Source organism: Globicephala melas, chromosome 9 (assembly GCF_963455315.2).
Source record: "Globicephala melas chromosome 9, mGloMel1.2, whole genome shotgun sequence".
Lineage (NCBI taxonomy): Eukaryota > Metazoa > Chordata > Mammalia > Artiodactyla > Delphinidae > Globicephala > Globicephala melas.
In genome coordinates this window covers 95,519,662-95,543,690 of record NC_083322.1, presented here as the reverse complement: position 1 = coordinate 95,543,690, position 24,029 = coordinate 95,519,662, and the positions used below count along the sequence as shown (strand labels likewise).

The window sequence follows — 24,029 nt, the reverse complement described above, 5'->3', positions numbered from 1 at the left end:
TTTTTTTTTAACACTATATCATGGAGATCGACTGGCCCTGTGAAGAGATATTCATTATTTCTTTTTATAGCTGCACAGAGCTTCATAAAACAGATGCATCGTAATTTATTTGACTAGTCTCTAGTTAATATTTCAGTAAAACCCAGTCTTTACTAATACAAATAATGCCTATTTCATTTCATATCTGTAATTTTTTTTTTTTTTTTCGGTATGCGGGCCTCTCACTGCTGTGGCCTCTCCCGTTGCGGAGCACAGGCTCCGGACACGCAGGCTCAGCGGCCATGGCTCACGGGCCCAGCCGCTCCGCGGCATATGGGATCTTCCCGGACCGGGGCACGAACCCGTGTCCCCCGCGTCGGCAGGCGGACTCTCAACCACTGTGCCACCAGGGAAGCCCCTGTCGTTGACTTTTGGCAGTTTGAATATAATGTGTCTTGGAGAAAGTCTTTTTGCACTGAGGTGTTCTATTAGCTTCCGTGGACTTGTGTACCCAGTTCCTCCCCCAGGTTCGAGATGTTCTCAGTTATTATTGCTTTAAATAAACTCTGCTTCCTTCTCCCTCTCTTCTCCTTCTGGGATACCCATTACCCTAATGTTTTCCTTTCTAATGGAGTTCGATAGTTCTCATAGAATTTTTTTTCTTTTTAATTGTCTCTTCTCTTCTACCTGTATCATTTCTAGGTTTCTGTCTTTGAACTTGCTAATTCTCTTTTCCATATGGTCTGCTCTATTTCCAATGCTTTCTGTTGTGTTCTTCACCTTATTTATTGAGTTATTCAGCTCCAGAATTTCTGTTTGGTGTTTTAGAGTTTCAACCTCTTTGGTAAAGTATTCCTTCTGTTCATTAATTTCATTCCTGAGTTCACTGAACTGCCTTTCTGAGTTTTCTTGTAGCTTGACTTTCTTCATGACAACTATTTTGAATTCTCTATGAGTTAGCTCACGGTATTCCATGTTACCGTGGTTTTTCATGATGCTTGATGAGTTTTTCCTCAGCCAGTTTTGTTTTACGTGACCCTAATGATTCAGCAGGTTAGTCATTAGGGGCCTTTCTTTTGTTTCCCAGTAGGTGGTGCTATAGCACAAGTTTTTGGTTTCTCTTACTTGAGCTGCCTGCTTGAGAATCAGCACTTTCCACCCTCTACCAGCACTCTCAGAGCTGTTGCTTGGTGCTCTCATTGTGGTTGCTTGTGCCTCTGGGCTCATTGGTGCCTTTGCTGCTAGTGTCACCGGCAAAGCTGCTTGGGGCACCAAGATGGCGGTGCCTCTGCTGTATCTGGGGTCTCCTGCTGCTGTGAGGGGAGGTGGAGGGTGGGGGAGGAACCAGGGTTACAAGTGCCTCTACCATGATCTGGGTGGTTGGGTTTGCGGGCACAGCCACTGCAGGTGGGGGCCTGAGTTCCAGGCACCTCCATGGCTGGAGGGACAGGGTTGCAGGCCCTGCTATTGCTGCTCTCTGGTTCCCTGTGGCTGAAGTCACCGCTGCAGCTGGGAGGCCAGTGTTGGTGAGCACTACCCCCAACGCAACTGGATTCTCTGGGGCTGCAGGTTCGACCTTTGCAGCCGGGGGTCTGGGGTCACAGACATCACCCTTTGTGTTTCCCTGGTTCCACTACTTCCATTTGTTCCATCCACCCACCTTTAGGCACCTTTGTTGAGTTATGGATGTTTTACTGGTTGTAGATTGACGGGGAGAGGCAAAGGGAGCATCTCATAATGCCATGATGCTGACCAGTTTTTCTAGCTTCTTAAGGTTGAAACTCAGATTGTGATTTACACCATCTCTTTTAAAGCAAATATTATTTAAAGCTCTAATTGCCCCCTAAATATCTCCAACTATTTCGGGGTTTTCCAGATATTTTTCTGTTATTTATTTCTAATTTAATTCCATTATTGTTAGAAAATATAATGCCTGATTTCAGTCTTTTAAAATTTATTGGGACTGGTTTCATAGACCAGCATATGGTTTATCTTGGTGAGCAAATCATGTACATTTAAAAAGAATGTATATTCTATAGAGTGCAGTGTTCTATGAGATACTAATAAGGTCAAGGTGGTTGATAATGCTATTCAGATATCCTGTGTCTTTACTAAATTTTAATCTAGAACTTAAATTGCTAAGAGAAGAAGGTTGAAAGCTCCAACTGTTACTGTGAATATTTGTCTACTTCTCTTTTCAGTTCTGTCATTCTTACCAGACTTCAGTTGATGTCTGTAGTCAGTTTTTGAGGCTTAGATAGCTCAAAAATTTGCTCTACACATGTGTTTCAGGTGCCAGCTGGAAATATGGGCAGTTTATACACAGAATTTGGTCTTCTACCTGACTCCGCTCCTTCTTGGGATTTCCTTTTTGGACGTCCTCCTACTTTCCAGCTGTTGTAGTTGTCCTATACTCTGTCTTCTGGTTTTTCAAGCCAGTAAGACTGAGGGTGACAACTGTCCTCAAGTGAAAATCCATAAAAGTGGAAAACTCACTGAGTCCCATTTCTTTCTCATAAGCATTGACTCCTCTCCAGTATATGCCTTTTTTGGTGTTCTCCTGTATCTTCAGGGGCTTATTTTTTTCTATTTGGTTCATAGTTTGCAGTTTTTGCCTTGGTTCAATGGGAAATACTCAGCTATTATTGGAAGCAGAACCTGTTATTTTCCTACTAATCTCTATAGGATCTGTACTGATTTCTCTCATTCCTGGTATTGGTAATTTGCGACTCTCCCACCTTCTTTTTGGCTGCTCAGTTAAACTAGAGGTTCACCAATTTTACTAAACTTTTAAAAGAACCAGCTTTTATATTCAGTCGATTTCCAAAATTGTCTTTATTTCCTTTTCTACTATTTTTGTTTTCCCCTGATTTCTTAAAGTGGAAGCTTAAATAATTTAATTTAGACTTTCCTTCTTTCCTAATATAAACATGCAAAGTTATAATTTTTCCCTCTAAGCACTGCTTTAACTGCATTCCACAGCTTTTGATATGTTTTAAAATTTTTATTCAGTTCAAAATATTTTTCAGTTTCCCTTGTGATTTCTTCTTTGACCCATGGGTTATTCAGAAATATGTTGTTTAATTTCAAAATACTTGGAGTTTTCCCAAATAGCTTTCTGATACTGATTTCTAATTTAATTATATTATGGTTAGATAACATACTGTGCATGATTTCAATCTATTTAAATTTATTGAAACTTGTTTTATGAACCAGCATAATAATGAGTATTCTGTGCACTTATAAAAGTATATTTTGGTTTTTGTGAAGGGTTTTATAAACATCAATAGGTCAAGTTGTCACTCACTGTAATTGTTGATTTTTCTAATTCTTCTTTCAGTTTTTGTTTCATATATATCAAACCTTTGCTATAAGTTACATACAAGTTTAGGATTATTATATCTTCTTGATGATCTAACCTCTTTATCATTATAAAACATCCCTATTTTCAACAACCAGCGTATTTGAACTGATACAGCTTTATAACAAAACTATAGTAGATCCATGCAATTTCCCATAAAAAACATATAGAGCAAGCATAGACTTTGGATTAAAGGTGACATTTTGTTAGAGATTGCAAAGAACTTTTCCAGGTTTAAAACTGAGGGAATTACCATGGAATTTCTTATAAACAAACTAGTCAGGACTCAATTTCATGATGATAGTATGTAAGATAAGTAAGAAAGGACATTCATTCCAACCTAGCTAATGCTAATTTTATTAGTGTCTTTGTGGTAAATATTGTCTAGTTTGCACTTACTTTTATGACAAGATGTAATGGCCTGCTCAAGTATTTTCTCAAAGTATCTGTGTCAAAATTTTCCCTGTTTTCTTTCAATAGCTGGATACTTCCTTAACATGCTAAGTGATAGGTACCTCAGTCCCCACAACTAGCTACATACGTAGTGGGAAAATTCTAGCAATATCCCATTAAAGGTAGGAATAAGACAAGGAAGCTCACTGTCTTCACTATTATTAAATATTTTTACTGGAAATACTAGCTAATGCAATTAGATATGAGAAATTAGAGGTAGAAAATTTGGAAAGGATTAGGTAAAACTATAACCATTTCAATGATATGATTGCAATCCTAGAAAATCTAAAAGAATCAACTCCAAACAGTAAGGCATCGTAGTAGTAACTAACATTTTTGAGCACTAACATTACCATCTCTATTTTAACTCATTTAATCATCATACTATCTATCAGAAAACGATAAGAAAATGTATTAGATATCCCTAGAAGAAGTTCAGAAGGAGGGTGAGTTCCAGGTTTGGAATGATAGTCCATCACTTCATGCAGTGGTCCTCAGCATCAGCTTTATTCCCTTGGGGCTGCCAAATGGCTGCCAGTGTCAGTGTTGGGCTAGAAGTTTCCATGTCAAGAGGAGAATGTGTTGGAAACTTTCTCATAAGCATGAATCAATACCATATCAATACCATAGATAGTACATGTATATAATCTAGTTTTCTAATGCAGATGTGTGAGCAAGAATTTGAAGACCACTGCCTTGGACTAAACTTGGTTAGTCTGGTTATGGAACACATCAAATTTAGGTGACTCACCAATTGTGAGACTCATTGATTTGTGGAGGAAAGGTACTTGTGAGATAGGCTGGAAACTGGGACCCTTTACTGGAGTGCTTGGTCTCATTTTCTGGAGCAATAGAATACAAAGAAACTATAAGGGACGAAAAATAACTGCACACATGTGCAGTTGGGGCAATTATGAACAATAAGATACAAAAAGTCCACAAACCAACTGCCACTTCTGAGGTGCTGTGAGCAGAAGAAGGGTACTGCACATGATCCCTGCACACAGCACCACCAAAGGGGTGGGCAGACCATCTAAACTATGCCTCCTGCCCAGCCCATGGACCTGGCCTCCTTGTTACCCCATTTAAAGACCCAAACAGCTCATTCTGCTGCACCTGTTTCTTGTTTTCACTCCTTCCTGCTGCAGCAGGAGCCCCACAAAGCCTTGCCTAGAATTCTCCTCTGGCCTCTACCAATTTCTACTGATTAAAGAGTCTAAGGGTCTGGGTCGTAGGTTAACACTCCAAGCTTGACATTGAAAAAGTGAAGGATGACGTTATTACTAGTGACGATAGCAATGGAATGATCAAGATGAAAACAATAATAACTAGCATTTATTGAGCACTTACAAAGTGCCAGACTATTCTGAGCGCTTTACATCCTCAGGACAAATCTATTAGGTAAATACTACTAATTAATCCATTTTACTAGTAAACTCCATGCGAACAGAGAACATTAGTTTTTTTTTCTCAGCAATGCATTACCTGGAGCACAGTAATAATTTAATAAATGTTTAATGAATAAAAAAATGAGTATTGCCAAATTTCTCAGCCGAATAGGGCAAGATGAACTTTAATGCCAGAGCCGGGGTCATATGGCCCGGGGTTTTGCATACTTGGAGGTGAACCAAAGCACCAGATCCCTGCGAGGGACAACACGGAACAGCGATTTAAATTTCCTCGGCAACCGCTGCTGGACTGAATTTATGTTGCAGGCTAACGGGGCGCAGAAAACAAAAAACGGAGATTTGAGGAGACAAACCTCCTCCCGGCTGGCGTACGAGCTTCCGAGAAGCCTGGCCGCTAAGTTAATTTCAGCGCGGGACCCGGCACTGGGGGGATCCGCACTCCTCCAGCTACACTCGCGTCCCGACTCTCTAGCCGCGCGAGGAGGCTACGCCGGAAGTCTCGACTGCTCCTCGAGGAGTGTGGCCACCCACCGGCTTTTACCCCACCCACTCCCCACGCCCCACGTCCGGAAGGAGTCGTCACGCTTGCCGCGGCGTGGTACTTCTACGGAGGACAGGTTAGCGTCCCCGCGGGAGATAGAGTCGGGTCCCTCTCACCCCAGAAGCTTTTGTTCCCGTAGTCCTGAAGGCCGCGTTTGCACGCCGGGTGGGCTGCTGCAGGGGGAGCCCCTCAGGGGCCACCTTGCTGTTGTCGCCGGGTCGCCACCTCCCGCAACAGCGTGGTTGGCGCCTGGGGGGCCCGTGTTGGGCTTAGCGCTTCGGGATGCTACAAGGTTCCCCTCCCCCGCCCCCTTTTGTAGCTAACGGTGGCCTAGCCCTGTGGTCCTTGCTGAGCGTTCCCAGGAGCACATTTGTGAAGAGGTGGGGTCCTGTCGAAGAGGTGTAACTGGGCATTTTGTCGGTGGTCCCAAGTTACAACAGTCTGAGGAGGACCTTGCCCAGATGATTGTAGAAAGGAATTTTCTGGCTCGGTGGTCTTAATAGTTTTTGTCTCGTCACATTTGAGCTCCATGCAGGGGCTGACCGTAGAAGTGATTTTCAGTGTAAGTGATTTTCAGGTGTTTGTGTAAGTGTGTGTGAGAGAGAGGGAGGGGGGAGAGAGCACGAGCGCTTGGTAGCTGTGTGTGATTTTAAAAATCGATAAATATATTTTGCTTCTCCTGGTCTCTTCCCCTAATTCCTCCTTACTCTCACCTGAGGGGTGTTTCTCTACTTCACCTTTGGATAGCAGTAGCAATTCTCTACCTAGGCTTTACACATTTAAAACATAGATCTGAGCGTGTTAATCCTCTGCTTAAAATCTTACCGGTCTTCCCATTGTTTCAGGATAATACAAATTCCCTAGGCTGGCTTCGAGACCCTTCAAGGTCTTGATTCTGCTGAGTTTTTCAGCCTCATCTCCTTTCATGGAAGCACACACACTGTTTGTCCCCTGTCATGCCAACCTGCAGTAGTTTCATCTCTTTGGCTATGACAAAGTTTTATAATGGTTTACCCACATTTGGTAATTTATTTTTTCCATTCAGTCAAGATTTATTGAATTCCTGATATTGCGGGCACTGTTTTAGGAGCTGGGGATATAATGTGGAAAAAAACCCCAACCCAATCTGTAGTCCTTTTGAAAAATAACAGCTTGACTAAGATATAGTTCACATACCATAGAATTATAAAATACACATAAATTTTTAGTGCATTCACAAAGTTGTGCAACCAACACCCCAATCAATTTAAAAACATTTTCATCACTTCCAAAAGAAGCCCTGTACCCATTAGCAGGCTCTCCTGATTTCCTCCTTACCCCACCCCACTCGTAGACCTAAGGAACTATTAATCTACTGAATATATATTCAGCTATTCTGGACAACTCATATAAATGAAATCATGAAGTATGTGACCTTTTTTGATTGTCTTTCACCTAACATTCATGTTCATCCATGTTGTAGCATGTATCAGCACTTCATTCCTTTTTATTGCTAGATAATATTTCATTGTATGGCTATACCATGATTTATTTATCCATTGGTCAGTTGATGGACATTTGGGTTGTTTTGGCTCTTACAAATAATGTTCCTGTGAACATTCATGTACAAGTTTTTGTGTGAATGTCATGATTTCATTTCTCTTGGGTATATACCTTAGAATTGCTGGGTTGTATGGTAATTCTATGTTTAACATTTTGTGGAAATGCCAGACTTTTTTTAAAGCAGCTGCACCATCTTATATTCCTGTAAGCGGTGTATGAAGGTTCTAATTTCTTCCTATCCTTGCCAACAATTGTCATTATCTGCTTTCTTTTTTTTTTTTCTTAAATTCTAGCCATCCTAGTGGGTGTGAAGTGGTATCTCACTGTGGTTTTGATTTGTAGTTCCCTGATGCCTAATGACAGTTAAGCATCTTTTCATGTGCTATTGGCCATTTGTATATCTTCTTTGGAGAAATGTCTATGCATATTCTTTGCCCATTTAAAAATTTGGCTATTTGCTTTTTATCATTGAGTTGTAAGAGTTCTTTATATATTCTAGGTCCAAGTCCTTTATCAGATATATGACAGTTATGTGGATTATGCTGTAGTTCCTGTAAATGGAAAACACATGAGGTTAATTTTTACTCTTCCTAGAGACCATGTTATAGATCTGTGGAGTAATTTAGAGTGAATTACTATGTGTGAAATACTGGGCCCAGGAAAACTGATGGGAAGAACCTGTGAGCAGCATTTTAAGATTTGAAAAATGCAGCAAGTGGAAACAGTTTATATAATTTTCCCATTCCCTACTGAGTTTTGTCTTTTCTGTATTGATTTGTACGAGTTCTTTGTGTAGAGATATTAACCTATTGACTGTTAGATATGGGGCAGATATTTTCAGTCTATTTGCTTGTAAACTTTGTTTTTGTATCTTTTACTGTGTTAAAGCTTTACGTTTTTGTATAGTCAAAGACTGTCAGTCTTTTCCTTTAAAAGGCTTCTGGGGTACTGATGTAGTTTGGGATATACTATACTTAAATGATGGGAGTTACAGAAACCGACACAGTAGTTCCCTGGTTAGTGTGACGTCTGAGTCCATGGTACTATATTTACCTTTACAGGCAGGCCTTATTTTATTGTGCTTCATTCTGTTGTGCTTCGCAGTTACTGTGCTTTTTACAAATGGAAGGTCCCTGGCAAACGTGCATCGAGCAAGTCTTGGTGCCATTTTTCCAACAGCGTTTGCTCACTTGGTGTTTCTGTGTCACATTGTGGTCATTCTCACAACATTTCAAACTTTTTCATTATTATTTGTTATGGTGATCTGTCATCAGTGATCCTTGATGTTACCATTGTAATTGTTTTGGGGTGCTGTGAACCATGCCCATATAAGACAATGAACTTAAATGAGAAATGTTATGTGTGTTGTGACTGCTCCACCAATTGACCGTTACCCCGTTTCTCCCTCTCCTTGGGCTTCCCTATTCCCTGAGACACAACAATATTGAAATTAGGCTAATAACCCTGCATTGGCCTTTAAGTGTTCAAGTGAAAACAAGTGTTGCACTTCTCTCACTTTAAGTCAAAAGCTAGAAATGACAAGCTGGTGAGGAAGGCGTGTCAAAAGCCTAGATAGGCTGAAAGCTAGGCTTCTTGCACAAAACAGTTAGCCAAGTTGTGAATGCAAAGGAGAAGTTCTTGAAGGAGATGAAAAGTGCTACTCCAGTGAACACACAAATGATAAGAAAGCGAAACAGCCTTATTGCTGATATGGAGAAAGTTTTAGTGGTCTGGATAGAAGATCTAGCCAACCACAGCACTCTCTTAAACCAAAGCCTAAATTCAGAGCAAGGCCCTAACTCTCCTCAATTCTGTGAAGGCTGAGAGAGGTGAGGAAGCTGCAGAAAAGTTTGAAGCCAGCAGAGGTTGGTTCATGAGGTTTAAGGAAAGAAGCCGTCTCCCTAACGAAAGTGCAAGGTGAAGCAGCCAGTGCTGATGTAGAAGCTACAGCAAGTTATCCAGAAGATCTAGCTAAGGTAATTAACGAAGGCAGCTACACTGAACAGTGGATTTTCGACGTAGATGAAACAGCCTTATCTTGGAAGAAGATGCCATCCAGGACTTTTATAGTTAGAAATCAATGCTTGGCCTCAAAGGACAGGCTGACTCTGTTAGGGGCTAATGCAGCTGGTGACTTTCGGTTAAAGCCAGTGCTCATTTACCATTCCGAAAATCCTAGGGCCCTTAAGAATTATGCTAAATCTACTCTGCCTGTGCTCTTTAAATGGAACAACAAAGCCTGGATGACATCACATCTGTTTACAATATGCTTTACTGGCTGTTTTAAGCCCACTGTTGAGACCTACTGCTCAGAATAAAAGAGTCCTTTCAAAGTACTGCGGCTCATTGACAATGCACCTGGCACCCCAGAGCTCTGATGGAGATGTACAATGAGGTTAATGTGGTTTTCATGCCTGTTAACTATCCTGCAGCATATGGATCAAGGGGTAATTTCGACTCTCAAGTCTTACTATTTAAGAAATACATTTTGTAAGGGTAGAGCTGCCAGAGATAGTGATTCCTCTGATGGACCTGGGTGAAGTCAATTGAAAACCTTCTGGAAAGGATTCACCATTTTACTTGCCATTAAGAACATTGATGATTTATAGGAAGAGGTAAAAATATTAACAGGAATTTGGAAGAAGTTGATTCCAAACCTCATGGATAACTTTGAGGGGTTCAAGACTTCAGTGGAGGATATAACTACAGATGTGGTGGAAAGAGCAAGAGAGCTAGAATTAGAAGTGGAGCCTAAAGATGTGAGTGAACCGCTGTGATCTCAGAATAAAACTTTAGTGGATGAGGAGTTGCTTCTTATGGATGAGCAAAGAAAGTGCTTTCTTGAGATGGAATCCACTCCTGGTGAAGATGCTGTGAAGATTGTTGAAATGATAACAAAAGATTTAGAATATTACATAGACTTAGTTGATAAATCAGTGGCAGGGTTTGAGAGGATTGACTCCAATTTCGAAAGAAGTTCTCCTGTGGGTAAAATGCTGTCGAACAGCATTGCCTGCTGTAGAGATCATTTGGGAACGGAAGAGTGAATCGATGCGGCGGACTTCATTGTTGTCTTGTTTTAAGAAATGGCCACGGCCACCCCAGCCTTCAGCACCCACCACCCTGATCAGTCAGCAGCCACCAACACCAAGGCAAGACCCTCCACCAGCACGAAGATTACAACCGTCTGAAAGCTCACATGGTGGTTAGCATTTTCTAGCAATAAAGTATTTTAAAGTTATGTACATTGGCTTTTTTAAAGGTACGATGCTATTGCACACTTAATAGACTGCAGTATAGTATAAACATAACATTTTTTTTTTTTTTTGCGGTACGCGGGCCTCTCACTGTTGTGGCCTCTCCCTTCGCGGAGCACAGGCTCCGGACGCGCAGGTTCAGCGGCCATGGCTCACGGGCCTAGCTGCTCCGCGGCACGTGGGATCTTCCCGGACTGGGGCACGAACCCATGCCCCCTGCATTGGCAGGCGGACTCTCAACCACTGCGCCACCAGGGAAACCGTAAGCATAACTTTTATAGGCACTGGGAAACCAAAAAATTTGTGTGACTCACTTTATTGCAATATTCGCTTTGTTGTTGTGTTCTGGAGCTGAACCCACAATATCTCCAAGGTGTGCCTATAGAGCATTCATTGTTTCGGACACTTGTGCCTCCCTCTCTCTCTGCCTTGAAAAATATGCTAAAATCTGCTTCAGCTTTATTGGTTCATTTAATTTTCTATTTCAAACGGACTCCTGGAAGTTATTTCCTTATTCTCCTCGTCATGTTTAGTCTACTGCATTAGATTTGTGAGAGCTGTATTGTACAGTTGGTCATCAAATAGTAGGTACTTATTACATGCCAGCAGAAGTTTATTTGAAGATTTTGTGTGTGCAGAGCTTGAGTGTAACTGCTGGTTCTGTATTGATTGGGGCATGCTGGGAACAGTAGTTTTATAAAATCCTGTTAACATTATTTTAGTGTTTGTTTTTCTCATTTCATTGGTTTAAAGGTAGTAGTAATTCAGGTATTTTTAGGGTCTCTGAACATTTTGAGTAACTGAGGAGAGCTATATACTGTAGCTCCTTAGAAAATTTGCATTTCTATTTTACATGCAATATCTAGGGCTTCATTGTTTCCCTATGGCCTGATTTGTTAGGAGGACTCTGTGTTTCTTGCTCTAGTGTTTGTTTTTTTTTAAATTGTGGTAAAATGTACAGAACATGAAACTTAGCATTCTAACCATTTTAAGTGTACAATTCATTGACATTAAGTACATTCACGTTGTTGTGCAACTATCACGACCATCCTCTCCAGAACTTTCATTTTCCTAAACTGAAACCCTGTATACCTGTTAAATAATAACTCCCCATTCCCCCCTCTCTCCAGCCCCTTGTAACCACCATTCTACCTTTTGCCTCTGGAATCATAAAATATTTGTCCTTTTGTGTCTGATTTATTTCATTTTGTATAATGTCTTTAAGGTTCATCCATATTGTAGCATATTGCAGAATTTTCTTCCTTTTTAAGGGTAAATAATATTCCATTGTATGCATATATCATATTTTGTTTATCCATTCATTAGTTCATAGACATTTGGGTTGTTTACATCTTTTGGCGATTATGACTAGTGCTTCTATGGACATTGGTACAGTTATCTCTTTGAGCTCTTTTGAGTGTGTACTGTAAGTGGAATTGCTGGGTCATAGGGTAATTCTCTGTTTAATATTTTGAGGAACATTCATATGCTTCAGTGTTTTTTGTCATTCACATAAAATATGAGATTTAAATAAAATGTGTAATTTAGGCAAGTATTAATTACCACATTTACCTTTCTAAAACTATAAATTCAAAGAGCCATCTCCCAGTTGAAGGGATGTAGGGGTTTTTGTCTTAGGACTTGGAGATCTTGGAGTTTTAAAATTATGTACTAGAATTCAGATTAAATAACAGGTTTATCTGGATAGGTTCCCAAATCCTGAACTTCTTTATGATCTAAGCTCCTGTTTTTTTTTTGTTTTGTTAACTCTATGTATTCAGTCTTTTTGGGCAAATTACTCATCATGGCAGATGGTAAGATGGAGGTGAGTTCACATACTTGTTGCAAAGTTCTGGATTGTTCTGTTACCCTTCTGCTGCTTTAGTTGGATACTCTGGCAGTTACTCAGGTATGATGTGAATACTGCTGTTTCTGACAAGCAAGTTCACCTCCGCCGGTGCAAAGGTATCCATGTCATTAACTAGTGAAGGATGGGAAATGGCCACTATTATTCTGTTATTACTGTACAAGCATTTTTTCAACGATTCCCCTGATGTTGGAAGTGTAAGTTGTTTTGGGTACGGGGATCCCTCTCAGTAACTGGCCTCCCTGAGATAAATGGGGAAGTGTAGATAGACAGCAGTATAACTCAACCAGATCTTAGAAAACTAAGATCTCATGCCTGCCAGACCCTCCCTCTTCCCATTCCCCTCATTTGCAACATCTTTCATAAACTCCTGTTTAGTATTTCCTCATCACTGTTACAGCCCACACCCCATGGTAAACAGCAAGCGTATTATCAGGAGAGATGGAAGGAACAAATATGTTAATGTGACTTTTGCTCTCAGTTTGGGTCCATTTGTCATCTGGGCTCTCACCTGATCATCCATCTTGTGGGCTCTTGGCACCTTATGGCATTTGGCATCTACAGATGCACTAGAAAGGTCCCCAAATGCATTTGGATGCTCTAGACTCTTGGAACTTGAATATAACTTAGATTTGTATGTGGTTTCTTTCCCTAGCATCCAGCAAATACCAAGCTACATAGATGCTGAGTACCCACCTTGGCCTGTTTATACCTCAGCTCTTTGAGTAAGACAAAGCACAATCCCATAAAAATGCCTTTGTAAGACTTTTTTTTTGGGTTACCAGACAAAGGTGAATATTAATTCCTAGTTTTTGGTAACAGATTGTTACCTTTCATTAGACTTTTCGATACTAGGGACAAAGTGATTTACTTCTAGTGTACGTCAGTAGCCTTTAGAAACACTTCCAGGTCCATATTTAAATATTTCAACATGCTTATGTTAGATTAGGATCTTTCAAATTTTATTTGGGCCACAGGCCTTTGGGCTATAAATGGCAAAACTGTTGAATTTTATGTGAATACTTTTGCATTTTAACTTTATGATTTTTTCTCCTTTCTATAAACATACGGCACTATTTTTATTCTCTTAGTCTGCATCTGTCTTTTAAAAATTATCATATAGTAAAATTGACTGTTTTACCTTTTGGTTTAGTTCTGTGAATTTTTATTTTTTTAATAAATTTATTTTACTTTAGTTTTGCCTGTGTTGGGTCTTCGCGGCTGCACGCAGGCTTTTAGTTGCGGCGAGCGGGGGCTACTCTTCGTTGTGGTGCACAGGCTTCTCATTGCGGTGGCTTCTCTTGTTGCAGAGCACGGGCTCTAGGCGCGTGGGCTTCAGTAGTTGTGGCACGTGGGCTCAGTAGTTGTGGCTCGTGGGCTGTAGAGCACAGGCTCAGTAGTTGTGGCTCACGGGCTTAGTTGCTTGGCTGCATGTGGGATCTTCCTGGATCAGGGCTTGAACCTGTGTCCCCTGCATTGGCAGGTGGATTCTTAACCACTGTGCCACCAGGAAGCCCCTTAGTTCTGTAAATTTTAATACATGTATAGATTTGTGTAACGGCAACTATAAGCAAGGTATACCTCACCTCAAAAACTACCGTGTGCTATCTCTTCACCATCACCTTTCCCTCACCCAGGTAAGCAAAACCAAAAAAGTAAATGTCATTTTGTGCTTTTTATTTAGGGAAACAGTAAGGTTGTGTCCCTTTTTTTTTCTCTTTACCAGTGATTTTTATCCAAATGTGATGGGACTAAAAAGGATAAAATAAACGTAATTCCTTTTCATTTTCTTTCAGAGACTTGCAGACTTTCTCACAAACTTGATTAGGAATAAAAACATTTTCCTCGTGATTCCTTCCAGAAGGTGGCAGTGTTGTGCTATAATAGGACGTAAAGATCGTCTGCAAGAAAATATCAATAATTAAGTTTTTACTTCAGGAAAATAGGACAGTTAATTAAGAATTAACATTTAACTCTAGAATCTGTTTTCTTTGGATCAGTTCCAAAGTCTGTCTTATTTCTAGCAAAGCAGTCTGTGGATAAAATCATCCTTTAATTCTTTCATATTTGTTTTCAAATAGTTTTAAATGTTTGCAGAGGTAGGAGTTAACTTTAAGGTTAACCTTTGTGGCAAGAATAACTCCCGTGTTATGGATGAATCTGTGAGTCACAGAATCAGTCGTATCAGTGAGACCTCAGGTGTTTTATATTTCAACCTTCTTTGTCACAGGTAGGAACCCCATCTGTAACATCCCTCACAGCTGGTGGCATTAATTAATCAGCAGATGGAGCAGATGCAGAAGAAACAGATTTTGATTGCCAGCATCCTGAGTTTGAAGCTTTAATGGAGATACTCAGTGAGAAATGATGAAGTGGAGCTTGTGAGACATTCACACTTAGGTGACTCACAGGTTTTCAAACCTAATCCACTCGAAAAGGGATTCCCTTTCTCCTTACACTTCCATCAGTTTACATCTGACAGTATATACTTCCCTGGGCACTGGGTCCACCATTTATCCAGATGCTCATGCAGGGTACTTGGGATCATCTTTAAGACCTCTCAGCATTCTCTTATTTCTACCTCTCAGGTAGAATTTCTCAAACCTGGTTACTTCATCTCTACCTCTGTCATCCTAGTCCACACAACCTTTCTCTCTCACCTGGATATTGCTTTCTAATTGGTATGCCCAAATGTGTTAATACTTTATTTTTCACCCAAAAGATATTCTAAAAAATATAAAATCTGATCACGTCAAACTCCTGCTTGAAACTCTTCTATGGTTTGCCTTTATACTTAGAATAAACCGAAATATTTAACTTGATCCACAACAATCCTCCCTTCCAGCCCCACCCTCTGATCTGGCCTCTCTGCTTACTGCTACAGCCTCACATCATGCCAGTTCCCTTGTTCACTGTGCTCCGTCCTCTCTTTATTCCTTGATTGGAGGAGGGGAGGAGAATAGAACAGGGAGACCTGTTTTTAAGCCAACATGCATTTTAGGTAAAGAAATGATGGCTTAGTAATTAAAGTTTGTGGCTCATGGGGACATTTTCATAGCAATCAAGAACTCATCGCTTTGTCACTTTTCAACACCTCAACATAAATCTAGGGATAAATGCACATCTCAGTTCAGATTCTGTGTGGGGAAAAAAATTTATATTCTGACTAAGAAAAGGAAATTTAGGACCAGGCAGCCATTACCTGTTATATTCCAAGTGTGGCTAATCCTTTGTATTTGAGAGCTTTCACTCAGTGTGTCTAAAATGACTCTATTTTTGTAATTTCATCCTTCTAGCGTTTAATTATGCATTCTTTGTTTTTCACGTGTGTGAGTCTTGCCTCAGCAACCAGTTGGACCACACCACCATCTGGGGCTTAGATGCTATTGGTGGCATCCCGAATAAGTGATAGTTGTGCAGCCTGTTCTTGAGTTTCTTGCTTCCCAGGGCAGTTCATTCCTTTTTGGGATAGTTTTGTCTGTTAAGAAGTCCTTCTCTATCTTGTACCAGATCTCTGGTTTGCAGTTTTCCCACACTGGTTCTAGCTTTCCTTGGAAGCATAGAGAACAAGCCTAACTTCTCTTCCGCCATTAGCTCTTTAGCTGTTGAAGTAGCTGTTGTAGCTCCCAGCATATTCCCCTTGATAAACCTTCTCAGCTTCTTCAAGTATTTCTCAGTGTTTTCACTCTTCTGGGCACTTTCTACTGACTGTCTTCTAGTTTAGTGTTTGAAAGTGTGTTTTGAGACTACCTGCAACACAGTCACTTAAGATACTTGTTAAAAATGAAGATTCCTGTTGGATTCAGATGGTAGATTGACTTCTGATCTTGCTCCCTATTGAAACCCCACTAAAACTAGTAAAGATCCAAAGGACAGAACGTTAGGAAAGGAGATAAGAACAATACAATTTGAAAAACTGAAAAGCCCAAGCAAGAGTGAATGGAAATTTATCTCGACCCCCAAGAATCATGACCCGTAAATTGGCAGAAGGAAAAACTGAAACTAATTATATTTACCCTGTAAATCCTCAAGAAGCTCAAGAACTGGGCAGTGCCAGGTATTCCTGGAAATTGGGATACGAGGGAGATAAAATTAGGAGGACTGGGTGAATATTGCTGATTAGTAACTCCCAGTGGATGCTGTTCACCTTGGGACAGATGCTGAGGCTCAAAGCGATGGTCTCTGGATAGAGTAGCATTTCCTTACGGGAAGGCATTCCTAGAATTCCTCAGGAAATTTTATGTTTATTCGAATCTCAGATCCTGAGGAAAGTCATTTAAAAAGTCAGGAAAATAAAAACGGATTTAAAAATTTCCCAAGAATTAAAGCTTAACATATTATTGGATACCATTGGTTCTGAGAGTTCCACTGGCATCAAGTGGAAAGCAAGAAAGGGGCATGCTGACACTGAGTAGAAAGTAAAGGTCTAGGAACTGAGACAGAAACATCGGGGAGAAAAGCATCATGGTTTAATCAGTTGGTCTTACTCATAGTTGTTGCCATCTTATAAATATGTTTTCATGCTCTACCTGCTGCTAACAGGTATTCTTACAAGTAAGATAAGTTTACATGCATTATAAATCCTATGAGTGGTGTCCCAAGAAATAACAAATTTGGGAGCGAAATAAATCTGTAAACTGGCAGTTACAATATAATGTTCTGCGTAGTACTGTTAACCTTGCTATGAGATCTCAATGTTGTATATATAAATATTACCCAGTAATGTTTGTTGGTGTTTTCAAGTTCAGCATATTCACTGATAGACTGTGGGTTTTTTTTTTTTTTTTTTTGGAAATAACAGAGGAATTGAAAAGAAGGTTTGAAAGTTTTTGTGGAATACTCCAATATGAAATGAGAACTTAATCTAAAAGCTGAAATAGTAAAAGCAGTATTTCAAAGCAAAACCAAAACCAGAGTAAGCAGACAAAATAGTTTGTTGTAAAAAAAAAAAAAATAGTTTATATGAAGCAACGTGTACGCTAACACTCAACTTGAGGGATGCTTTTTGATGCACTCTGAATTTGACCAATGTCAACACAAATGAATGAAATTTTTCTGCATCTGGAATATTTGTTATGAAAGACTATTGAACAGCACATGATTAAAAAATTTCGTTTTTAGAATGATAACTTCTAAATATTTATAGTACTTCAACTTTTACAAGGATTTTTATTTGGGATTTATTTTGTATTAATGTTTCTTTTTTATAAGGTCTTTTTTTCCCCTCAGATTTCTTGAGGTATAATCGATGTATAACATGCAAGTTTAAGATGTACAACGTGATGCCATTTGTAGCAACATGGATGGACCTGGAGATTATCATATTAAGTGAAGTAAGTCAGAGAAAGCCAAATACCATATGATATCACTTATATGTGGAATCTAAAAAAAAAAAGTGATACAAATGAACTTATCTATAAAACGGACTCTCAGAGTTAGAGAATGGTTACTGGGGAGAAGGGTGGCGGGGGGAGGTATAGAATAGATTGGGAGTTTGGGATTGACAGGTACACACTGCTTTATTTAAAATAGATAACCAATAAGGACTTACTGTATAGCACAGGGAACTCTGCTTAATATTCTGTAATAACCTAAATGGGAAAAGAATTTGAAAAAGGATAGTTACATGTATATGTATAACTGAATCACTTTGCTGTACTCCTGAAACTAGCACAACATTGTTAACTATACTCCAAAATAAAAAAAAGATGTACAACGTGATGATTTGGAACACGTGTATTTTGAAATGATTGCTACAGTAGGGTTAGTTAATACCTCTGTCACCTCACATAATTACCATTTGTGTGGGTGTGTGGTGAGAACATTTAAGATCTACTCTTTTAGCAACTTTAAAGTATATAACACAGTATTGACTGTAGTCACTATGCTGTACGTTAGATCCCCAGAATTTATTCATCTTATAATTGGAAATTTGTACCTCTTGGCCAGTATCTTCTCATTTCCCCAATCCCCAGCCCCTGGCAAACACCATTCTCTGTTTCTATGAGTTTGGCTTTATAGGTTCCACATATAAGTGATATCATACAGTAAATGTTTTTCTCTAACTCATTTCAACAAATAGTGCTCTCAAGGTCCGTTGATGTCCCAAATAGAATTTCCTTCATTTTTTTTTAATGACTGAATAATATTCTAGTGTATGTGTATATATCTGGGTTTTTTTTGGCGGTACGCGGGCCTCTCACTGTTGTGGCCTCTCTGTTGCGGAGCCCTGGCTCTGGACGCGCAGGCTCAGCGGCCATGGCTCACGGGCCCAGCCGCTCCGTGGCATGTGGGATCTTCCCAGACCGGGGCACGAACCCGTGTCCCCTGCATCGGCAGGCGGACTCTAAACCGCTGCGCCACCAGGGAAGCCCTATATATCCGTTTTTTATCCATTCATCTATTTCGGTTATTTCCATGTCCCCAGTATTGTGAATAATGCTGTAATGAACATGGGGAGTATGGATATCTCTTGACACAGTGATTTCATTTCCTTTGGAAGTATACCCAGAAGTGGGATTGCTGAATCATATGGCAGTTTTATTTTTAATATTTTGAGGAATCTCAACACTGTTTTCCATAGTGCTCTGCCGATTTACATTACTACCCAAAACACACAAGGGTTCCCTTTTCCACATTCTTATCAACACTTACCTCTTGATTTTGAATTTTGTTTATTTTATCAAAAACCAGCTCTTAGTTTTGTTGATTTTTCTGTTATTTTTCTGGTCTCAATTTTACTTATTACTGCTCTCATCATTGTTATTGCTTCCCTTCTGCTAACTTTGGGCTTAGTTTGATCTTCTCTTTCTAGTTTCCTGAGGTGTAAGTTTAGGTGATTTATTTGAGATCTTTCTTTTTCTTAATATAGGCATTTAGAGCTATAAACGTCCCTCTTAAAACTGCATTTGTTGCATCCCATGCATTTTGGTATGTTGTGTTTTCTTTTTCATTTGTTTCAAGATTTTTAAAATTTTCTTTTTGATTCCTCCTTTAATCCATTGGTTGTTCAGGGATGTGTTGTTTAATTTTCACACATTTTTGAATTTTCCAGTTTTCCTCCTATTAATGATTTCTAGTTCCATACCATCTAGGTCAGAAAAAGGTACTTGGTGTGATTTCAGGTTTTTAAATTTGCTGAATAAGATTTGTTTTGTTGACTGCATGTATGATCTGAGTTGGAGTATGTTTTGTGTATGCTTGGGAATGTGTATTCTGCTGCTTTGGGGGTGGGATGTTCTATATACTGGTTTTCTGTCTTGGTGATCTATCCATTTAAGTGGGGCACCAAAGTCCCCTACTATTATTGCACTGTTGTCTTTCTCCCTTTGTATGTGCTTAAGATATGTAGTTGCTCCATTGTTAGATGTGCATACACACACAAACACACATATCGTTGCTCTGTCCTCTTGGTGAATTGACCCCTTTGTCATTATATAGTAATAATCTTTGTCTCTTTTTTCAACTTTTGGGATAAAGTCTGTCTTCTCTGAAATAAATACAGCTACTTGTGCTCTCTTTTGGTTTCCATTTGTGTGGAATATCCCTTCTGTCCCTTCATTTTGAGACTGTGTGTGTACCTAAAGCTGAAGTTTGTCTCTTATATGCGTCACACAGTTGGGTCTTGTTTTTTATTTGTGTAGCCACTCTGCACCTTTTGATTGGAAAATTTAATCCATTTACATTAAGTAATTATTGATAGGTAGGGACTTATTAATGCTGTCTTACTGTTTTCTGGCTGTTTTCTAGTTTCCTTGTTCCTATCTTCTCCTGCTGTCTTCCTTTGTAAATTGATGATTTTCCATAGCTTGATTCCCTTCTCTTTATCTTTTCTTTACCTACTGCAGGGTTTTCTTCCTTTGTTAATATTAGGCTTATATACAACGTCTGTAGATATAACAGTTTATTTTACACTGTTAACAGTTTAACTTTGAATACATACAAAAATGACCAGTTTATCTCTCCATCATTTATGTTTTTGATGTCAGAATTTATAACTAGTTTACAAGTAACTGATGGTAGCTATAGTTATTTTTCATACTTTTGCCCTTTATATATGGAGTTAAGTGGTTAAAACACCAACATATTACAGTATTAAAATATTCTGGGGCTTCCCTGGTGGCGCAGTGGTTGAGAGTCCGCCTGCCGATGCAGGGGACACGGGTTCGTGCCCCGGTCCAGGAAGATCCCACATGCCGCGGAGCGGCTGGGCCCGTGAGCCATGGCCACTGAGCCTGCGCGTCCGGAGCCTGTGCGTCCGGAGCCTGTGCTCTGCAACGGGAGAGGCCACAACAGTGAGAGGCCCGCGTATAGAGAAAAAAAAAAAAAAATTCTGAATTTGGTTATATACTTACTTTACCAGTCTGTTGTATATTTTCATGTTACTAATTAGCATCCTTTAATTTCAGCTTGTAGAACTCCTTTCAGCAGTTTTTGTAAGGCAGGTATGGTGGTGATGAACTCCAGCTTTTGTTTGCCTGGGAGCATCTTAATCTTTCTTTCATTTCTGAAGGACAACTTTGCCAGGTAATTTTGTTTGTTTGTTTTTAATTTTTGGCTGTGTTGGGTCTTCGTTGCTTTGTGCAGGCTTTCTCTAGTTGCGGCGAGCGGGGGCTACTCTTCGTTGCGGTGCATGGGCTTCTCATTGCAGTGGCTTCCCTTGTTGTGGAGCATAGGCTCTAGGTGCACGGGCTTCAGTAGTTGTGGCTCGCGGGCTCTAGAGCACAGGCTCAGTAGTTGTGGCGCACTGGCTTAGTTGCTCCGCGGCATGTGAGATCTTCCTGGACCAGGGATCGAACCCGTGTCCCCTGCATTGGCAGGTGGATTCTTAACCGCTGCGCCACCAGGGAAGTCCCTGCCAGGTAATATTCTTGATGGGAATTTTTTTTTTCTTCCAGTACTTGTACTTGGGGTATATCTTACCCCCTATCCTGGCCTGTAGGTTTCTGTTGAGAAATCCACTGATTTTTTTATGGGAATTCCCTCATAAGTGAGGATTTTTTTTCCTCTTACTGCTTTTAAAATTCTTTGTCTTTGAATTTTAGACAGTTTTGAAATGTGTTTTGGAGAAAGACATTTAGGATTGAATCTTTTTGGGGAACTGTGAGTTTCATGAACTTGGACGTCCAAATCTCTCCTCAGATTTGTGAAATTCTCAGGCATTATTTCTTTAAATAAGCTTTCTGCCCTTTCTCCCTCTTTTCCCCTTCTGGGACTGCAGTAGTACATAGATTATTTCTCCTAATGGTGTCCCATAGTTCATATAGGCTTTCCTTATTCTTTTACATTCTTTTTCTGTGTTCTTCTCTGAATGGATAATTTAAACAGTCCTGCCTTCTACTTCACAGATTCATTCTGCTTGATTCATTTTTTTGATGTTCTCTGTTGTATTTTTCATTTCATTCATTGTATTCTTCAGCTCCAGAATTTGTTTGGTTCTTTTTAATTTCTGTCATTCTATTAAACTTGTCTTCTTTTAAAAAAAGGTTTGTTTCCTGATTTTATTGAATTGTCTTTCTGTGTTTTCTTGTAGCTCCCTGAACTTCCTTAAAACAACTACTTTGAATTCTTATTGCGTAAATTGCTGTTCTCCATTTCTTTGGGTTTGGCTACTAGAAAATATTGTTTCTTTTGTATTGTTACGTTTTCTTGAGTTTTCATATTCCTTGAAATCTTGCATTGTGTCTTCACATTTGAAGCAGCAGTCACCTCCTCCAGTCTTTACTGAGTGGCTTTTAGAAAGAAATACCTTCTGTCACCCATTAGGGATTCTGAGGCTTTCTCATACCTCTTCTATGCGTACACTTGCTCCACATTCCTTGTACTCTCTTGTGGCAGAATTCTTAAGCTTGTATGCCTTCTCTTTGTCCTACAAAGCTCAGTGGGTGCTGACAGCCTCCCTTTTGCTTTCCCTAGGCCAGAGCTCAATGTTCAAGTTTGTGGTTTCTCCTAAATTGGCTTTCTAGGCATGCTCACTAGCCATCTGCAAAGGCTTGCTCTTGCTGCCATGGGGAGCATTCAGGGAGCTGTCTGTGGGTGGGAGGGTTTATGGGTGAGGCATGTGGGGTGCTGGGGGTGCCCAGGAGCCAGTTGTGGGGATGCACTGGAGAGGCATTCCCAGTAGCTCATGGGCAGACCTATAATAGAGTCCACAAAGTGGTTAGTATGATCTCTGTCACTTTGAGGTGTTCACTACTGACCCCTGGCAGTTCTTCTCTTAGCCGCTCACTGCCCTGAGCTCACAACTCAGTATTCTGGAAGGGGCCAGAGAAATGGGCCTCATTGGCAGCGTCCCACACAGCTGGTGAAGCCAAGCACTCACATGTTCTCATGTTCCCCTGCAGGAGAAATCACTGGGCAAGAAGGGCTCTCTTGGCACTGAGCCCTGCCCCCTTGTGGGAGAGATGGTATGTTAAGTCAAACATTTCCTCTTACCCTCCTCACAGGGTAGTTTTGGTCTTTTTTGTTTCAACGGTGTGCTGGAACATCTCTCCTGGACTCCTGGATTTCTACAAATCCAGGTATGTCTTTGTGTGTGGGTGGTTATCATAATTGGTGTTCTTTGGGGAGATGACAGTAGAAAACTCCTGTTCTGCCGTTGTGACGATATCACTCTCTCCTAAAGTCTTTTATCATCCCGTGACTAATTCAGATAGAGATCATTTTTACATGTTTTTCTGATACATAATCTTACCACAGTATATTGGTTCATAATAAGTGTGCATGGATTTATTACTGGATTTTTTTAGAAACAGAAAACCTTTGAAACTTTTATTACAACCTTATTGCAGAAAAATGATTCATTATGTATTTTTATGGTCACTCATTATTATTTAAAAAACGTTATTTATTATAACCTTATTGCAGAAAAATGATTCATTATGTATTTTTATGGTCACTCATTATTTAAAAATAAGTGAAGTCTTATGAAAAATAGAGAATAACTTGTGATTTGGGAAAGTTCAGTTTCTTGTTTCCAAATCCCAAAGAATTTGGAAATAATATTGGGAAATAAAAGTCATAACTGTGATGGAAATAGAAGAATGAATGATTTATGCATACTGAATCTGGGGGCATTGCCTCAGCCCCACTCCCACCCTCATCTCCATTTCTCTTCTAGGTTCATAGAATGCTGATAGCCAATAGGCGATTGAAATGTTCTCAGGGGTTTCTAAGTAGCCCTGGAGAAAACACCTGACATGAATTTCTTTGAAGATCTAAATTACCAAGCCCCACCCACAAGTTCAATTACAAGCTTTTTAGTCCCCTGCTCTTAATCATAAGCAAACACCCAAGTATTACCAGTTATTTGAGGAAAGCCTCTTATATTGAAGATGGAAGATGGGAACTGAAACAAATAAACAGGGAAAAGCACTTGGAAGAAACTTTGCAAGGAGGAAAGAAAACTCTCCCCATTATTAATATATTACGAGAGATAAGAGATGAGGTGGAAGTAAAAAAAGGATTCTGTAAAAGGCGTAATCAGACAACAAAGAAAAGAATTTATTATAGTAGAAATGAAATTTTAGGAGCACTGTAAGATAATGTTCAGGAAATCTCCCAAAAAGTAGAGTGAAAAGACACGTGGAAAATAAAAGAGAGAACACTTAGCAAACTATTC

General features: G+C 39.8%; 1 protein-coding gene across 10 annotated transcripts in view; it reads left to right on the top strand.

Annotated features, from left to right (window-relative positions):
* Positions 1 to 24,029, top strand: part of LOC115860926 (cytochrome c oxidase assembly factor 1 homolog) — a 242,806-nt gene that overhangs the window by 142,520 nt on the left and 76,257 nt on the right. Inside the window, exon 1 of one of the 10 annotated variants that reach the window (XM_060304859.1) lies at positions 5,720 to 5,819. The exons of 4 other annotated variants lie outside the window; for them this stretch is intronic. Coding sequence is in view for 2 of the 6 variants with exons in the window: in XM_060304852.1 (XP_060160835.1) it covers positions 10,690 to 10,804 (115 nt within the window). In the remaining 4 variants the exon portion in view is untranslated. Of the gene's footprint in view, positions 1 to 5,719; positions 5,820 to 10,673; positions 10,805 to 24,029 lie in introns of those variants that run through there. 5 more of the 10 variants (XM_060304860.2, XM_060304855.1, XM_060304857.1 and 2 more) reach the window with 5 other exon arrangements.